The following is a 17,890-nucleotide window of genomic DNA, read 5'->3' as shown; positions in this document are numbered from 1 at the left end:
CACAATTCTTGTAAGGGTAAAACACAAGCAAACTCCAAATTAATCTGTGCTTAACCCTCTGGTAACTTGGCATAAAAGCAGTGAGGCTTAACTTAGAGGCAATGTGTAAAGTATTTATGTAGCACACACACACAGTGATGAAGTGAAAACACAAGAAAAATACCATATCAATTTAGAAAAATAGAGGAAAATGTAATACATTATTTGACACCAAAACAAAAAAAATCAAATCAGTGAAACCAGTGGCATTTTGTTGTAAAGAGTTGAGTGGAAATAGTACTTAAAAGCACAAACCACCAACTGTGGTTATCTGGTCGCGCTGAGCCTGCACAAAGTCACAAGTTCAGGCTGACCGTGATTGAGCCCAGGCCAGATACAGGGACCAAGTTAGGCAAGCTGAACAATCCCCGTTGCAGATCATTGCATGGTCCAGAGGAGCTTCGGGACTGCAATGCAAGGTCCTGTGTAAAGGATGGGTCGCGCAGGGCTGGTTCTGAGGAACAGCGGGCTGCAATGCGAGGTCCTGCTTAGAAGATGAGTAATGCAGGAGTTGTTCTTAGGGGCCAAGGGTCTGCAGTACGTTGCATCTGCTCTACTAAGACCACAGCTGGGCTGGCAGAGCACCTTGAAGCCTGCTTCCAATGGCACCAACTGGAGGTAAGGACTCACAGCAGGCAGAGGGTCCGACATAGTTCTGATTTATAAAAAAGGAAGCAAACAGGAACCTGCCAAATATAGGCCAATCAGCCTCACAGACACATAGCAAAAACTATACACTAGGCAGGTCTTGAATAAACTGAACAAGTGGATGGATGAAACAACACCTTGACAGTCTGTCAATCAGGGTTCAGAACTAATATGACTACAATTGACCAGGTCTTTAGGCTCTTATGCATCCTGTAGAAATATATTGAATTGAGGGGTGGGCACAAGTATGTTGCATTTGTTGCCCTAGGGGCAGCCTTTGACCTCGTCATGAGAAGCCTTCTCTGGGCCACATTAGAGTCAAAGTGTACCTGATGACCTTCTAACCCAGATAACCAGGCTGCACCACAATAACTACGCCAAGGTCCTATTGGGACCGTGTGGCAAACTTACTGAATCCATCTCTATCAAAAGGGGAGTGAGGCACGGATGTGTGCTAGCATCCACTCTGCTTTCACTCTACATTAATGATGTCATTGATCATCTTAAGAAATGTAGCCATGATTCCCAAAGCTCTGTGGGGCCTCTATTCCAGCATTACTTTTTGCAAATGACACCATTTTAGTGTCACCGTTATTAAAGGGTCTCCAAAAGGTACTTGCTAACTTTGATGTATATTATGCTGCAAAGGGCCTAGAAATTAACTCTACCTGGGCTAAAGACATAGCTATTACACTTCATAAGACCTTTACGAGAAATGTTACAGTTCAGAAGCAAAAACTAGAGCATGTAACACATTTCAGTTCTTTGGGTGTAACACTTGACTCTAGGCTATCTTGACTCTGGCATATAAATGAAGCAAATGCAGTCCTCTTCCACAGCTCAATGGCTATCATTAAAAACATCAAGCATCTATATCTAAAATGATCACTCTAGCTCTTGAGCTTTATGAACACAAGGCCCAAGCAGCCCCAAATGGGGCTGGCCTTTGGGGCATAGACAGTTCCAACCAGCTTATGTTAATTAAAAAAGTTCATAAGAGGGCTTTTGGGCATCCCTATGCCTACACCATTATTACCTATGCAGCAGGACCTAAGTATTAAACAAATAGAGCATATAGCAACTTTGAGACCTGTTCTTTATTGGAAAAGATTATGGGCAATGCAGGAACTGAAAGGTTATACAGAGGGACTCCAGGAATTATTGGAACTTGATAGGTCCACAACCTTCCCCTGGTTGCAACATATCGAGGCCTGACTTGGCAAAGCTGGTCTATTTTCTTACTGGAGTGATCCCCAAACACTAACATCACGTTCAAAAAACAACTGAAACATATATTGGGAGAATGTCTTAAACACCTTCCACCAAAATTCCAGATTAGGTAGGCTGACCACACAATTCATTATTGGTAAGCCAAAGCCAAGCTTCCAGGAGTATCTAAATACTGTCCAACCCCATTTGGTGAAAATAATAATAATATACGAAATTTTGCTTCAAAACTATTCAAATCAGAGCCTATACTGAAAGGTGCAAGCCATCCAATAATGCTGATGAGGATTCAATTTGCATTTTATGCCCTCTTGGTACTATCAAAAACCTTGCACATATTTTACCCTTTTGTATGCATATGATAAATTCAGAAGGAAGTGGATTCACCTAATCTGCCACAAAATAGGATTTAGGAAACACCTAGAAGTGAGAAAGCTTCTAACCATTTTCTAATTTCTTTCCTTCCGATGGACCTTTCTAGGTGTTCCGAGGGGTAAAGGGAGTCCAAATTAACACTTTTTGTTGATTAACAGTGTAACCTATTTGGGCACACATTAAATCTCAGAATCAGAAATTTAAGTTTAAAGGTTTATAACAAATTGAAGACCAGATGTATGTATATGAGTCCACGGACATGCTGTTTAGGTACAGAATCACCACAGGTGTCCAATCAGATTAAATCGAACAATCAAAAGGCATACAAGAATCTCAGTAGCAGCAATACAAAAGATGAGAAACAGAATCTGAGGGTCAGTATACAACTCACTATCCTTTTGTCTAATCATTTGACAACTAATTTAATAAAAATATCCTAACTGGGCTTTAAGGGAAATCCTAAGGAAATATAGGGAAAGAAATGGAAATGATCAGAAAGTGTCAGCATAACAGAAACCTCAGTAGAAGTTCTGCTAGAGAGGTGTGCGGAGGATAAAGCCACTCAACCAGTTTAAGAACAGAGAGGTCGGGCATGGACTGGCAAGATGGCCTCTCTGAAGCTTTAACCATGAGCTCTGTTGCCCCAGGAAAATATCCTGATTAATCCTCCAAGCATGAGCGCTGAAATGCAACACAAATGGGTCTCCTGGTGTCTGAGCACTACATCCTGATCTCCTCCAACAGGGGACTCTGCAACAGATCACAACGATTTTTGCCTCTGAAGTTTTGAGCCCCTGCGTGGATGGCGGGCCATATCGAAGACTGATGTGGCTGCAGCTTTCAGGTTGCAGATACTGAGAGGCGAGGCAGCGGCTTCAGGCCTTACCTTGGCTGCTGGCCAGGTGGCAACTGTGAGCGGGTGATGAGAGGCTGGCTGAAAGCTTGTTGTGTGCATACTGCGGGTGCTTGTGGTCGGAGGGTCTGCACAGCTGGGAATCAGCACAGCTGACACTGCCATTATCGGAGGCTGCCCGAGAGGCAGCCTCTGCCCCGACACAGCTGCGAAGGTCCTGGCATGATCCAGAAGAGAGATGAGCGGAGTTCCTCAGGGGAATAATCCTAGTTCTGGAGGGTTGTGGCTGCGGCAGGGTAGATCCCGGCAGCAAGCATGATGTGGCGGGTGGTGCACTCCCAGTTGGATTGTGCGGAGCAGAGAGGGAGTAGTCAGCGATGGCCGGAGGTGGGAGAGCAGTCTGTGGAACATGCAACACGAGGGTGTGAAAGGCCATGTGGGAGCTGAAGAGGCCCAGGACTGAGAAGGCTGGGAGCAGAGCTCCCATAGAAGAAAAAGGGGTAGGAACTTGTTCCCACCTGGAAACAACAATCTGGGGACTTCTGGGCCCTTCCTTGGAGGAGGAGCCTGAAAACTCGCTGAAGAGAATGCCATTGCATTATTGTACACTCTTGGGAGCAAACATACTCCTTTACTCCTTCAGAGATTGCTGCATTGAACTCCGTAAAGAGGGGCAGTGGCTCAGATGAAAAGACCTCTTGGGACCCTGGTGGTATGGTGAGTGGCCCTGAAAACACATGGACTGTCTAGTAGGGTTGCTGAGTCCTTTGCAATATGGAGAGAACAAAGCAATTTTGCTGCTTCGGCCTAAAAGTAGTAGCACAGGGAAGAACCAATTTATTTGACCGCCTGGAAGATGTTTGGGTATGGCTGGAACAATGAGGCAAAGTGCCACGGGGGGACGAGGATCTCTTTGAACTGGCCCAAGAGCACAGGGAGTGAGAAGAAGAGCTGCTAATTGTAGCATGTCAACAGGATAGTCAACGGCGGGGGCAGCTGCTGCTTTACAGATTGAGCTCCAGGAGGATGGTGGGATTGCAGAGGTACAGATGGAGGAAAGTGATCTGATCAATGACAGCAGTAGAGGAGAGAAAAGCACTGTCCCAACTCCATCTGGACCAGCGATCTCAGGCACTTGCTGATGAAGCCACTATATTCTTGATAGTATCTTTTTGACTGCAGTCATGGTATATGAGAATATGGGGAGGGGAAATGAACATACGTAAAGAGATGTGGATGCACATGTTATTAGACAACAGATGTGAATGATAAAATGTGCTGGGACTTATTGCCTCATGCTGGGGCACCGCTCTAGGGATTAGATAGGGCAGCTGGGGCGAGACCCGGCTTGGACCTCTAGCCCTTACAGGGTGGGGAAAGCACTGGCATTACCTGCCTCTGCACATTGGAGAAAGTTGTATAGTTTTGCTGTGCGAGTATTGGAGACTGTAGGCAGAAAGAGGAGAACGTTCAGTTGGAGCACAGTATGGTAAAGGGAGGGTTCACTTGGGTTTTTTGTACTCACGATGGTGAGCGATCACACTTGTTATGGTTATTGTTATTGTAAGGTTGTAGGGGGTGAGAAGGGGAGGAGGGGTTTGTAGTGTTTGTTTTCAATATTGTTCTGGTACAGATCATGCCACACCTGCTTGAAAAATGAGTGCATGGACACATTTATGTAGGAGGGAAGAGTATGCCTCCACAATGGGGGGGGCTGAGGGACACTGACCATTGGAATAGTGCAACACAATAAGTTTATATCATGGAATGTCAGAGGTCTAGGCAGCTATGTAAACAGTATAGGGTACATTCATAATTACAATGCACTGGGGTGAGCATTGCATGCCTTCAGGAGACACAACTCACAGAGGGTGAAGCAGAAAAACTAAAAAGAAAATGGAGAGGGTAATTGTACACATCCACTTTCTCTTCCTATGCCTGGGGGTAGCAGTGTGTGTGACACCAGGGGTACCATTCCAGATGATCTACTTGGAGGTGGAACCACAGAGGCAGTATATCTCAATACATAAGTACCCAATGTTTATGATAAAGATTTTCCCCCCAAAATGCAATCCTTACTGATGGATAATATGGTGGACCACCTGCTATGTGTAGGGGATTTCAATTGCGTGCTGGACCCAAAATGGACAGACAACCTCCCTGGCCCACAACCAAAATAGGAATGGTGGGCTCACTGACTAAAACTATGCATCATTTAGGTTGCAGGGATGTGTGGCGAGAACGTTACCCGACACACCAAGAGTATTCCTATTACTCGGCCATGCATGATACCTATAGCAGGTTGGATTATGCTCTGGGCACAGCAAGTGTGAGGGCAGAAATTTAAAGGTAGTCTACGTGGGTAGATTTATCTCGGATCACTCCCCTCTAATGATTTAGTGGCGAGAACACCAGGCTATGAATGTTGGGAGGTGCTGGCGCATGCAGACAGACTCTTTACTGGAAAACCTGTTCAAGCAAGCTCTGTGTGAGAAAATTGCAGAATACATGGAGGATAACTGGGACACAGTGAACAGCAGGGGCACAGATTGGGAAGCACTGATGGCTGTCATCAGAGGGAAATATATGTACAAGGTATGGGGTATACATCAACAGTTGCAATCAGAGCTTGGAGAACTGGAGTATGATTTGGCAGAGGGCTAAAGGAGGGTGTTTAGGGAACTGCAAGAGGAGGGCTCTATGGTTGACATCATCAGGTAATTGCGGGTCACCAGGGATAGGCTGGACAAAGTCATGCGATTGGACTATCAACAAAGGTTATGCAGAGAGGGGGATAGGCCCAGCAGAATGCTAGCTTGGCTGCTTAGACAGGAGACTGATAGAACCACCATAGTAACGTTGCATCATCGAGATCAGACTGAAGCCATCACCCGAGGATTGATAAACGGCACGCTGAGGGAGCACTTACAGGAACTATACACAGGGGGTGAGCCCGCGGATGCATCTGTGATCTCCAAGTATCTGGAATGAGTAGCTCTCCCTAGGCTGCCGCCCAACTCACCAGGAAAAAACTGGACACAGACATCACCCTGAAGGAGGTCAAGGAGGCGATAGCAAAACTAAATAGGGCAGAGACCCCAGGAGACGGCAGCTTCCCAGTAGTTTTATCAGGCTTACACAATGCAGTTAGCGGGTCCATTGTTAGAGGTTTACAATGAGGCAATGTGGCCTGGTGAGTTGCCCAGACTTTCAGGGAAGGGGTTGTATGTATGGTGACCAATCACGGGGTGACACAACTGACCCGTCCTCGTACAAGCCACAAACTATGTTTATTGTGGATGTGAAGGTGTTATGCAAGCTCTTGGGGAAAAATTGACAGCTGTAGTTGAAACCCTGGTGTATGAGGACCAATGTGGTTTTATACCAAGGTGGGTCACTGCTCTCAACCTGCGCAGGCTTGCACATATACAACACAAGGGTTAGTGATAGAGTTTTGGCACTAATCTCCATAGATATACCAAAGGTGTTTGACTCAGTGGAGTGGAGCTGCTTGCAGCTGGTGCTGCAGAACATGGAGTTTGGTTTGCGCTTCTGTCAATCAGTAAAGATATTGTACATGTCACCTAGAGCCAGGTTGCGCAGTGGGAGAGATATGGGGGACACAAGCGTGCGACTGAGAGAATTAACACACTTGATATCCTTATATGCCGATAATGTATTGTTCTATTTACAGCATCCAACAGAGACAGTGCCACAGTTGGTACAGCAGCTGGATAAGTTTGGGGAAGTAGTGGGTCTATCTGTTAATAAACGGAAGTCACTGGTGTTCCCTTTGGGGGAATTGGAGGATGTACCCGAGATGGACTTGGCTCCACTGGGGCTTCATTGGGAAAGGATATCATTTAGGAACCTTGGTATCATGGTGAGACATAGTTTAAAGGACCAGCGACAATTCTGTATAGACCCATTGGTGGCTGAACTAACTAGATCAGTATGGTTCTGGAGCACACTGCTGCTTTCTACAATGGGGAGGGAAATGGTGTTTTTACATTCTCTAGGATGTTCTTTACACATTGCCTTGCAGTCTGTTTTGGACACTGGACAGATTTATGACTTTACTGGTGTGGGCTGGGAAGAAAATCTGAGTAGAGCTACTCCAACTCAAGTGAGATCTGCCAAAGGAGGGACCGGCCCTCCCAGATCTGGAGTTGTGTCATTATGTATCCAAATTACAATATGTTGCTCACTGGGCCGTGGAGGACAAAAACTGGGAGACGTGATTCCTCCATGGCACCCACGGAGAGTGCTCATTGATGGAGTTGATTATGCACAGGGTGTGTGTTACAACAGATACCCTCTATTTAGTTCAACAGTTGGGGCAAATATGCAAATGAGTGATCACAAAGGTGTTCAAAAGACCACTGTTTGCTAGGGAGCTGGACTCCTGGACACTACGATGAGGACATGTCCATGGTGAGATGGAGGGAGGGGAGTTGTGAACCGCTGGGTGACCTGTATCCGGGGAGGTATTCCTGTCATTTGCGGAGGCACAGAAAGCATTTGGAGTAGAGACAGTTTCTCTAATATGCTAAACTGATGAATACTGCACAAGAAATGTGGCTGAACTTCCCGAACGCCCCACGGGTGACGAACACCCTGCAATTGTTGCTAATGGCTGGAACGATGAGACACATGGTGTCACATCTGTATAGGACATTGCACAAGGACAGGGTGTGGAAGGAGCCACTTGCTAGATGGGTCTGAGGGAAACAATTGGTGATACCACTCACTGATTCAGACTGGGAAGCAATGTGCGAGCTGGTTATGTCCGGTATCCTGCAACACTGAGTTTAAATTAGCACACTTTCACTACCAACACATAACATATTTAACAATGATCAAACTCATCATGATGTATGTGGGCAGAGGGGCGACATTTCCTAGGTGTGGCGTAGACAGGGCCTCATTTGTACATCCTATATGGGATTGCCTGAACATACACCATTATTGGCAGAGGGTGACAGTGCAACTAGGATAGGTGACAGCACTTATCGGTGAGGCACCCCTACAGGTGTGTTTGTTGTGAGTAATTAAGAAACCCAAGAGAGGTAAGATACAATTGACGTTCCTTCAATTTGTAATTGGCATTGGCAAGAAGAAGGGTGGCCATTGGGTGGTTGAGCACCAGGGAACCCACCATCAAGGTGTGGCACAAGGATGTGGCAGAATGGGCCGTTATGGAAAATGTAAACATAGAAAATGCTCGTAGGGATGACAAACTAGAGGAGGGTTTCGGAACTTCGGCTGCATTGATGGTGAACCTGCTTTTGTGTTGGGAATGGGACGGGGAGCAGATGGAGCCCACACAAGATTCAGAATTGCCTGACACCCAAAGGTAAGACATGGAGAGTGCAGGAGTGGCAGGGATCAATGCCACCATGCAGGGAGGTTAGGAGGAATAACATGAGGGAAATGCATGGGAGGAGCAGGTGGGGAGACATACATCTGTGCACTGTTGGTCAGCAGAGACTGAACTGAAAATACTGAAGGGAACCCTCCTTCCCCCGGGAGGGGAGGAATTACAGGAAGGACTGTGAATGGTTCTGTTTCACTAACAGGATGATGGAAACAGGGCTGTGAAATGACTGTACCACTTAATGGTTTAAAGTTAGTGTACAGCTAAAATATACATTACATATTTAGTGAAAAACTGCTTATATGTATGGGTTATTGATATGAAACCATGATGTGGCCAGTGAAAAGTATTGTCTGCTAAATGACTAAATAAATGACATTTTAAAAAAAGAATAGAGAGGTCTGTACTTCTCTTAGTCTCGGGAATCTGCTCTGGTCAAAGGGTTAAAAAGGGTCTGCTCTTGTCTAACTAAATGGATACCAATTTAGACCTTGTAGAACCTTCGAGAGTAGTTTTCCGTCTTCCGCGCTCAATTGGAAGTTGCAACTACCACCAGACTTTCATTCCACAAACCAACCATGGAGACGGCCTTGGGCTTCTCCCAGATCCTGTTGCACACAGCAGCATCTTTCTTTTCCCAGTTCATTAGTGCTCCTTGTCCTTGCCAACACATCCTCCCATACCCCACTATCTCAAATACACAACATGCCTTTCATTAACTGTAGACTCATGTAGACGCACCTGCAAGTAAAGAATAATACAACGCAAGCAAAACTCCATGTTGAAAGTTAAGCATGGAAAAACGTTTCAGGCTTTCACTTGAGTTAACTTAGTAAAAGACTAAATGCACATTCAAATGTACCGCCACATTATCACCAACCGCCAGGTTTGTAATGACCCCCATTGTCATAAATTTAACATAATTATGAATAACAGATTATATTACTTTCAATGATAATACCACCGTCTAGATACATGAATATAAATGCATACATGTGTTATATTTCAACCGTATAAAGTCACTATTAAAACACACGTGATATTATTACCTTTCTACTTGTGAGTGTACCTTGAAAAATATGACTGATGCACCATTTGACATTAGCTACCTTAAAGCGCAAAATATATGTTTTGTTGATTACGCTTTTGGTGTCCCTCCTGCAGTGCATAATGGCACAGCCAATTTAAACATTCTCAATCCCCCCTTTGATGAGGAATAAAGTCGTCACAGTCATGCTAAATCCCTCAAATGAAACTGGCTAAAACGTCGTTTTCATCAGTTTCCATTTAGATTCCTCCAGACACATTATATCATCATAATATTTACATTGATTTTCCTCCAACTCAACATCTGCTCTCTTTCTCTTCCTTGCCCGTTCATCCTTCATCCTACGATAGATTTTAAACCCCACAATCAGAATTATTACACAGAGGACAATAACCAACAACAGCTATAAAACAAAACCTACATCTCCACTTCCTAATTTTCCAAACCAGCTGCCTAGAGCAGCAAATCCATCTTCAATAGTATCCCAGGCACCTGTTGCCTCCAACTTCTTCAAATCCTTAGTAAGCCCAGAAATGTTCTGAATATACTTCTTCAGAAGCATTAGGGCCTGATTTATACTTTTTAGCCGCAAAACTGCGTTTGTGCTTGCGTCATTCCACAGTGCCAGCTGAGCGCCATATTAAAGGAATGGAGCAAGCTGGCACTAAAGTTGGGCCAGGGTCTTAAAAGAAGACACTAGCCAGGTTGGGTGGTGGAAGGGAAGGAGGGGGTTGTGCATCAAAAAATGACAATAGCCTGGTTAGAGGCAAAACAAAAATGCCTCTAACCAGACTAGCGCCATTTCCTGGCACACAACCACTAAAAACATGACTCCTGTCTTAGAAAAGACAGGAGTCATGCCCACCACCCCAATGGCTAGCACAGGGGACGTGTCACCTGGCCATGGCCATTGCACCCTGTGCCATTCAGGGAGCCTCAAGTTAGGGCCCGCAATGACAAAAAAAAATTACTTACCCAGACTTACCTGGGATGGGGTCCCCCATCCTCCGGTGTACCTCTGATGGGGGTGGGGTTGTTCCTGGGGCTTGGGGAGGTCACCTGTGGACCCATTCTATGGTGTTTAACCATGGAAATGGGTCCACAGGTCCCCTAATGTCTTGTCTGACCCAGGCATTAAGTAATGGCACCATTATTTGGCCCCTCCTCCCAGTCATGTGTCATTTTAGCACGGGATAATTATGAGGCTATGGGGATAGCACCATTTTTTAGATGGGAATGCCTACCTTGCATTTCATTGATGCAAGGTAGGTACATACATCCAAAAATGGTGCAAACTCCTATATTTTGATGTTAGACATGTCTAACATCAAAATATAAATATGAAGTTAGGTGTGTGCCGAATTTGTGTAAAAACAAAAACATGCAAATTTGGCACAAACAGAATATAAATATGCCCCTAACAGTTTTAAAATATGATTCAACTCAATATGTAGTTTTTGGTATGAGTAGATATGTATTGGCAGTAGGATTTCTATGGAGAAAAAAATGGGTTTGTACTTTTAAATTGTTTTGATTATACTAATTTATGGTCTTATTTTGATTGTACTTTTAAGAAAGAGTGATTGCTTGTGTATGCACTGTATTAGGTTTAGCCTTTTAAGGTGGTGAAACTGTATATGCATTTTTATTGGGTCTTAACTAAAGCAAAAGCAACTGCATTGTACTGTAAAATTATTTCAGTGATAATTGACTTTGGTTTGGAATTGCTACTGGTAACATGTCAAATTGTTTTAATCTGTGCATGCACAGTTTTTATGGTAAGTTGTGCAGAGTCCTAAGGCAAGCTAAAACAAAGTCAGTAAAAACAGGAGGATTGAAGGCAAAGAGTTGGGTAAAAACCATGCCAAGGATATCAGGTCCAACATGTGAAGTTGAAAGCAGAGAGAACTGCCCACCCTCGTGTGAGCTCTTATTGCTAAGGCAGAAGACCCTGGAGAGACAATCAGCATTGGATTGGTCATTTCCAGGGCAATGCTCCATAGGGGTATGAACCACTTCAACAGTTTGGGATTCTCAACTCTCGTCTGCATTAGCCAACTTAGGGTTCTGTGGTCTATCTGAGCCCCAAACAGTGTGGTCTCAGCTTCTTCAGTGTCCAGACCATTACAAATTCTTCCCTTTCTATTGCATTCCACCTCTGTTCCCTGGGAAGTGACCTCCTGTTGATTAAGGGTACTGGTTGATCTAGGCCCTCTTTGTTTAGCTGTGAGAGCACAACCCCTATGCCATTCTCTTAGGGATATGTCTGTACAATAAAATCCTGGGAGACATCAGTGGCTTTGACTATGAGTGTCATGCACATGGACTTCTCCTGGATGTCAAAAGTGTTCTGGCATGCCTCCATTCAGACCACCTGTCACAGCTGCTTCTTAGAAGTCAGCTCTGTTAAGGGAGCAACAATGACGCCACACACCTTGAAACATTTCCTGTAGTACCCAGTGAGGCCCAGGAAGGCCCCCACCTCTGTCTAGGTCTTGCGGGGTCCCCAAGCCAGAATGGTTTGACTTTTGTCCCGGAGGAGCTGCACCTTCACCCTTCAAACCTACTGTCACAGGCAGACCACTGAACCTTTCCCTGTCTGGCACTTACTGATCTTGATAGTCAGGCCTGGCCTTTTTCAGAGCCTGAAGCACGTCCCTGAAGGTCCTCCTAGCTGGAGCTGAAGACAGCAATGCCATCTATGTAGGCAGCACTGAAGTGCGGCAACCCTGCTATAACCTGATTGACCCACCTCTGGAATGTGGCAGAGGCATTCTTCAACCTGAAGGTCATCGCCCAAAATTGGAATTGGCCCTCTGAGGTAGTAAATGCAGACTTCTCTTTAGCCTCCTCATTCAAGGCAATCTGCTACTACCCAGACATCAGATGAAATATACTGTAGAACTTGACAGCCCTCAACTACTCAATGAGCTTATCAGCTTGGGGGAAGAGGGAGTGTGTCAATCTTAGTAACTGCATTGAGCCCCCAGTAATCCATACAGAACCAGAGTTCAGTGGTGGTGCCTCGAGTGACAGCCTTAGGAACCAGTACCACTGAGCTGGAACAAGGGCTTATTGAGAGCTCAATTAACTCCTGCATTTTGGAGACTCTCACCTTATCAGATAGGTTTATAGATCTTATTGTTCACGGGCATACTATTCTCAGTGTCAATATTGTGGGTCGACCATGTAGTGAGCCCTGGGGTTAGGGAGAAAAGAGATACAAACTGCCCCAACACTTGAAGCTAGTCCCTCTGTTTCTCTGTGGTCAAGGTAGGGGAAAGTTTGACACCCTCCACTGACCCATGCTGCCCCTTTGAAAAAAGGAGGTCGGAGAGAGATTCACTTTCCTCCACCACTCCATCATCCTTGATCAGGAGCATGATGACCTGAGACATCTCAAAGTAGGATTTAAAGTGATTGACATGCAAGAACTGCAAGGAATGTTTGAGGGTCTTGAGGTCCACCAGATAAGTGACCCCCACCTTGCACTGTTTCACTTCTTAGGGCCCGGATCACTGGCCTTAGTGGGCCAGGAACTCCATGGGGCCCATCACCCACAGTTTTTGGCCAGGCTGAAACCCAACCAGAGTGGCCTTCTGATCATACTAAAGTTTCAGAACATCCTGGCTGGCTTCCAGGTTCTTCTTAATTTCCTCTAGAAGCGCTTAATCTGGGTGTGGAGTGACAGCATGTAGCTGACAACATACTGGGGGGCTTTCTTGGGAGCTTACTCCCAATCCTCCTTTACCAGGCAGTGAGGCCCTCTGATAGGGTGACTGTATAGAAGTTCAAAGGGACTGAATTCAACACTCTTCTATGGTACATCCTTGTAAGCAAACAACAGACGTGGCAAGAGGACGTCCAACTTCCTCCTTAAGGACTCTGACAGGCCTATGATCATGCCTTTGAGGGTATTTTTGAACCATCCAACAAGCCAATTGATCTGGGGATGATAGAGTGTGGAGAACATGTGGTTTTGGCCACACTTATCCCACATGGGCTTTGTGTATGCTGACATGAAGTTAGTACCTCAGTCAGATACTACCTCCTTAGGGACCTCACACTGGTAAAGATCCCCACCAATGCCATGGCCACTGTGGGTGCCAGGGACTGAAAGGGGAGCTAGGAGAGTCTTCTGCTTTCCTCCTGACTTCCCACTGGCCTGGCAGGTGAGACATGACTTGTAGAAAACACCTTCATCTGAGGCCAGTAAAAGTGGGTGGCAAGCCTGCCAGATATTCTGGCAGGGGAACATTGTGAGGCAATTCTGGAAAGAAGGCCCTGTATCACTGGGGAACCACTAACACATGGGTTGTACTAGGCTAAGGAACCTTAGGCTCTCTGTCCAGAACACCATTCTCCCCGGTGTCGCCAACTGTCTGGTCTCAGCATGCCACAATAGGCCCTGCAAAGTAGGGCACTCTTTCTGTGCTCTGAAGAACTCCTCCTTGTGGGGCCTCCTTCCTTCTGCCAGCTGACCAGTTCGGGTAGTTTTCCCGGGGTGCAGTACCCTCCTGTGTAGGGTCCTCAAACTCACCCTCCTCCCATATCATGGGAGTTTCTGGAGTAAGTTTTCCACACCCCTTGCCCTTCTGCTTTTTGGCAATACCCGGGCCATTTTTCCAGGATCCAGGTCTTCCTGACTAACCTCTTGGGCTGCCATGGAACATGTGGCCAAGCACACTCACTCAGGCAACACAAACGTCTCCAGGTGGGACCCGAGATCCACCTCTTTCCAGATGGTGTGCTACATGTTGTTACCGAGCGAACAATCCACAGGCATGGATGGACTTGCATGGACACTCAAGGAACCTGAGACCCCCTTATTGAAAGTGAACCAGAGCCACAGAGTAGTGACTCTCTGGTTGTCAGCTACTGTAACCTGCTTTGAGTACATCCGATGACATATGACTGTAGGCATGCTGGCTTCTGTTTCTCTCAGAGTATCCACCTGCTGCTCGTTGATGGTGACTCACTACATGTACTTTTTTTTGGTGCTAGGCATGTGGGCCCTTAGTACCATCTCTCCTGCATCCATGGATACTAGGGACCCTCTGCTCTTCCCCCCATACTAACTTGGGCAATTTCCTCTCCTAGTGCTATGCTAGCTATCTCTGGTGTCTTCCCACCAGTGGGGATCTGTGCCCTCTTGGGACATCACCATTGAAGAACCCGACCTGATGATATTCATAGCCCTTGGGGTTGAACGTCCCTGAGTACTTATATTCAGGGAACCTTTCCTTCTACTCAGGAGGGGATTGGGGACCTTTCAAGAACTCCTTGTTTTATTTTTGTCTCTCCCTGCTTTTTCTGGTGGGTACCCTGTCCTTCCTTTTTGTGATCCCCCAGATACTTTCTTGGACACTGTTTTGCTGACTCACAAGTCCACCATCTTTGCAAGCTGTCTGGGGTCAGTAAGCTTGCTGTCAACCAGGTGCTGGCTCAGCTTCACAAAACAGGTACTAAGCATGTGCTCTCTCAAAACAAGGTTGTACAATCCAGTAAAATCATTCACTTTGCTGTCCCACACCCAACCACTCAGTGCCTTATTGGATTAATCAAGGAAATCCACCAAAGATTGGTTTGGCAGTTTCTGACTATCCATAAATCTTCCGCAATACTTCTTTGGAGTGAGTCCAAACTTGGCGACAGGATGGCTTTCATGGGGGTATACATCATCTGGTCTCTTATCTCTATTGTGAGCAGGATATTCTTCCCCACAGTTGCATATGCTTCTAGAGACTTACCCCTCAATATTCCTTTGAGACTCTGTACATCCTTAGATCTACTTCATAGGCTGAGAATGACTTGTCGATATCATCCTCCATCATATAGCTAGGCACCAGGGGCCTCATTTACAAGAGGCCTGTGCCACTGGAGAGTGACTTTTTATAATGCTCCTGTGGTGCTGGACTCTCAATCATATCTATGAAGCACGCAAAGCCACACAGCCTGGCTTTGCATGGACTCATAGATATGGAGTAAGGCAAGGCAGTGCAAAGTCCTGCGTTACCTTACTCTTAACCAGGGAGGCATTCAATGGGTGTTGCAGGTGGTTTTCCTACTCAGCACCCATGGGTTTTGACACAGTCTCAGATTTACAAGGACCTGTAAACCCAGGAATGTATCAAAACTGTGCACCTCCCCAAGGGAAGCATGATAAGGAGAAATAACTTTATTTCCCTTGTTTTTTCCTCTTTCCACATGTACGACATTGTACCGCATATATAGAAAGAAGAAAATGCTTCCATTGTGACCCTTACTGCGCACAAATAATCATGCCAACAATGCAGACACTTGCACTATGGTGCAAGGGTGCCTGCATTGGCACTAGACACAACATTTGTGCGCTGGCAGAATGGACAGGAATGCACTTTTGACGCAGGGCAGCACAGCACAGCAAAGTGACTTGCCACACTGCCCTGCAGCAAAAGCTCGTAAATGAGGTCCTAGGTCTTTAGGAATGTGGACATTTTTATCTCCATAGGACACCGTGGTATTGCTGTCAACATTACTGCTGGATTCTGTCTGCTTTGCGCTGATGTCCAGCTCTCTGAGACTTAGCTCTCGGCCATTCTCTTTTCTTCTATGACCAGTTTCTCCTTTGTCATGACTTCATCAGCCTTGTTTTGCTCAGCCTCAATGGCCAGTTTCTTTTCCTCGATCTTGAGTCTGGTCATCTACAGCCTAAACTCCAATCAGCCTTCCTATTTGTCAGCTCCTCTGGGGATAGGCCTTGGGAGGATATAATGCTTTCTGCTCTAAGAGGGAGTTCCATGCCAGGAGACAAGTTATTTCCCTCTCCTGTGGGCTGCAGTCCACAAACCTTCACCCAGGTCCTCTTTTTGCTCCTCAACACCATCCTCCTCCTGTTCCACTGTTGTTGCAAGTGATTGATCAACTTGCACCCAGGATTTCAGAGTTTTCTGGAGCTGCAGCTTCCTGGTATTCCCCTTGGCTGGATGTCCTATATTCTTGCAGAACTATTTAAGCTTAACCACAGTGTAGTTATCCAGGTTGGCAACCTCAACCTTCATCCTTGAGGGTATAGTCACAGGCAAAAGCACTGGTCACTGAGCTGGATGTTTGGCAATTTCCAAGAAATCATCAGTATGCTCAGCACTCAAAATCATTTTTGGAGAGTTGCACTTATTTCTCATCATTAGACTGACTCAGAGAAAAAGAGACTGACAGGGAAAAATAAGGCGGAAGAGAAATATAGAAACAGAGGTAGAAAGGGAGAAAGCTGGGATAAAAAAAAGCCTCTAGAGTGAGATAAAGGTACAGGATGTGTAGGATGGTGTGTGAAAAAAGCATGAGGTGGAATCAAGATTAGGCAGCATTGGTATGCAGGAACTCTGGCATTAGGCTGTGCTGGAGGTGGGCTCCTAAGAATTTTTTTGGACCCCTTCAGTTTTGTTTTTTCACAAACTAAGTACATATCATAAGTGAGAGATGGGCAGACTAAAGCTAACCACACAGGCTTTAAACTCGAGTCATACGGAGTAGACAACCATATTGTGTCTCTTTCTACCTCACTCCCTTAAAGTACTATCAATATGGTAATATCCTTATAACGTGAATTGACCAATAGGTCTGTTGGAGATATATTTGCATAGAAATTTCCTGGAACTGTTAACGTTTAGTCTATTGGACAATTTGGAAAATGAATGGTGAGATTCTTCTATGGCAATCTCCAGCTATAATGTTTAATGTTTAGGTGATTCCTATTGGCTGTATTTAATTGACTTGTAAATATTTTGGATCTCACTAGATGCGCTAAAGCTTCAGCTAGTTGAAGAAGGAGTGCAGGAGAACCTCTGTGAGATCCTTACACGGCTTCAGGACAGCACGCAGACAAGCGATATGTGCAGCATGAAGGCCTCTTCTGATCTTATGGTATCATTGCTTCTGGGAGGTAAGGACCCAGGGCTGCTGCAGTCATGAGATATTTAAATTACTATGGCTATGTTTAACATTTTGTGGCAATCCAAATCTTCTCTCATGCATTTAATTTTTGTACTCCTTGAAGGCTCTACTCAACACCATGTTCTTCAAGACCAGGACATCATGGATATGTAATTTCTGCAAGAAAGCTTTGATAGATGGACAGTAATATTCCACAATCAAGGGTCTATACCTTAGTTCCACCTTGGGAGCTTTGTTTCCAGTTTTTCATGAATGACAACAGGGGACAACGAATCATGTGAAGGAAAGAAGACAGATTCACTTTTATGTAGTGGGGCTGATAAATCAGAATCAGAGTTGAGTTGATAGTTTTCTGATGTAGGTTAAGAAAGCGAGGCAGACCGATTGTCCT

At 45.4% G+C, this 17,890-nt stretch overlaps 1 protein-coding gene across 1 annotated transcript in view; it reads left to right on the top strand.

The window, feature by feature from the left end:
- The window catches only part of LOC138300838 (rap1 GTPase-GDP dissociation stimulator 1-like), a 522,948-nt gene that overhangs the window by 422,790 nt on the left and 82,268 nt on the right, over window positions 1-17,890 (top strand). Inside the window, exon 7 of the mRNA XM_069240650.1 lies at window positions 17,345-17,488. Within this exon, the coding sequence (XP_069096751.1) occupies window positions 17,345-17,488 (144 nt within the window). The remainder of the gene's footprint in view (window positions 1-17,344; window positions 17,489-17,890) is intronic.

Source organism: Pleurodeles waltl, chromosome 6 (assembly GCF_031143425.1).
Source record: "Pleurodeles waltl isolate 20211129_DDA chromosome 6, aPleWal1.hap1.20221129, whole genome shotgun sequence".
NCBI classification, from domain to species: Eukaryota; Metazoa; Chordata; class Amphibia; order Caudata; family Salamandridae; genus Pleurodeles; species Pleurodeles waltl.
The sequence above is the reverse complement of the archived record's forward strand: the minus strand, read 5'-3'. Positions and strand labels throughout refer to the sequence as shown.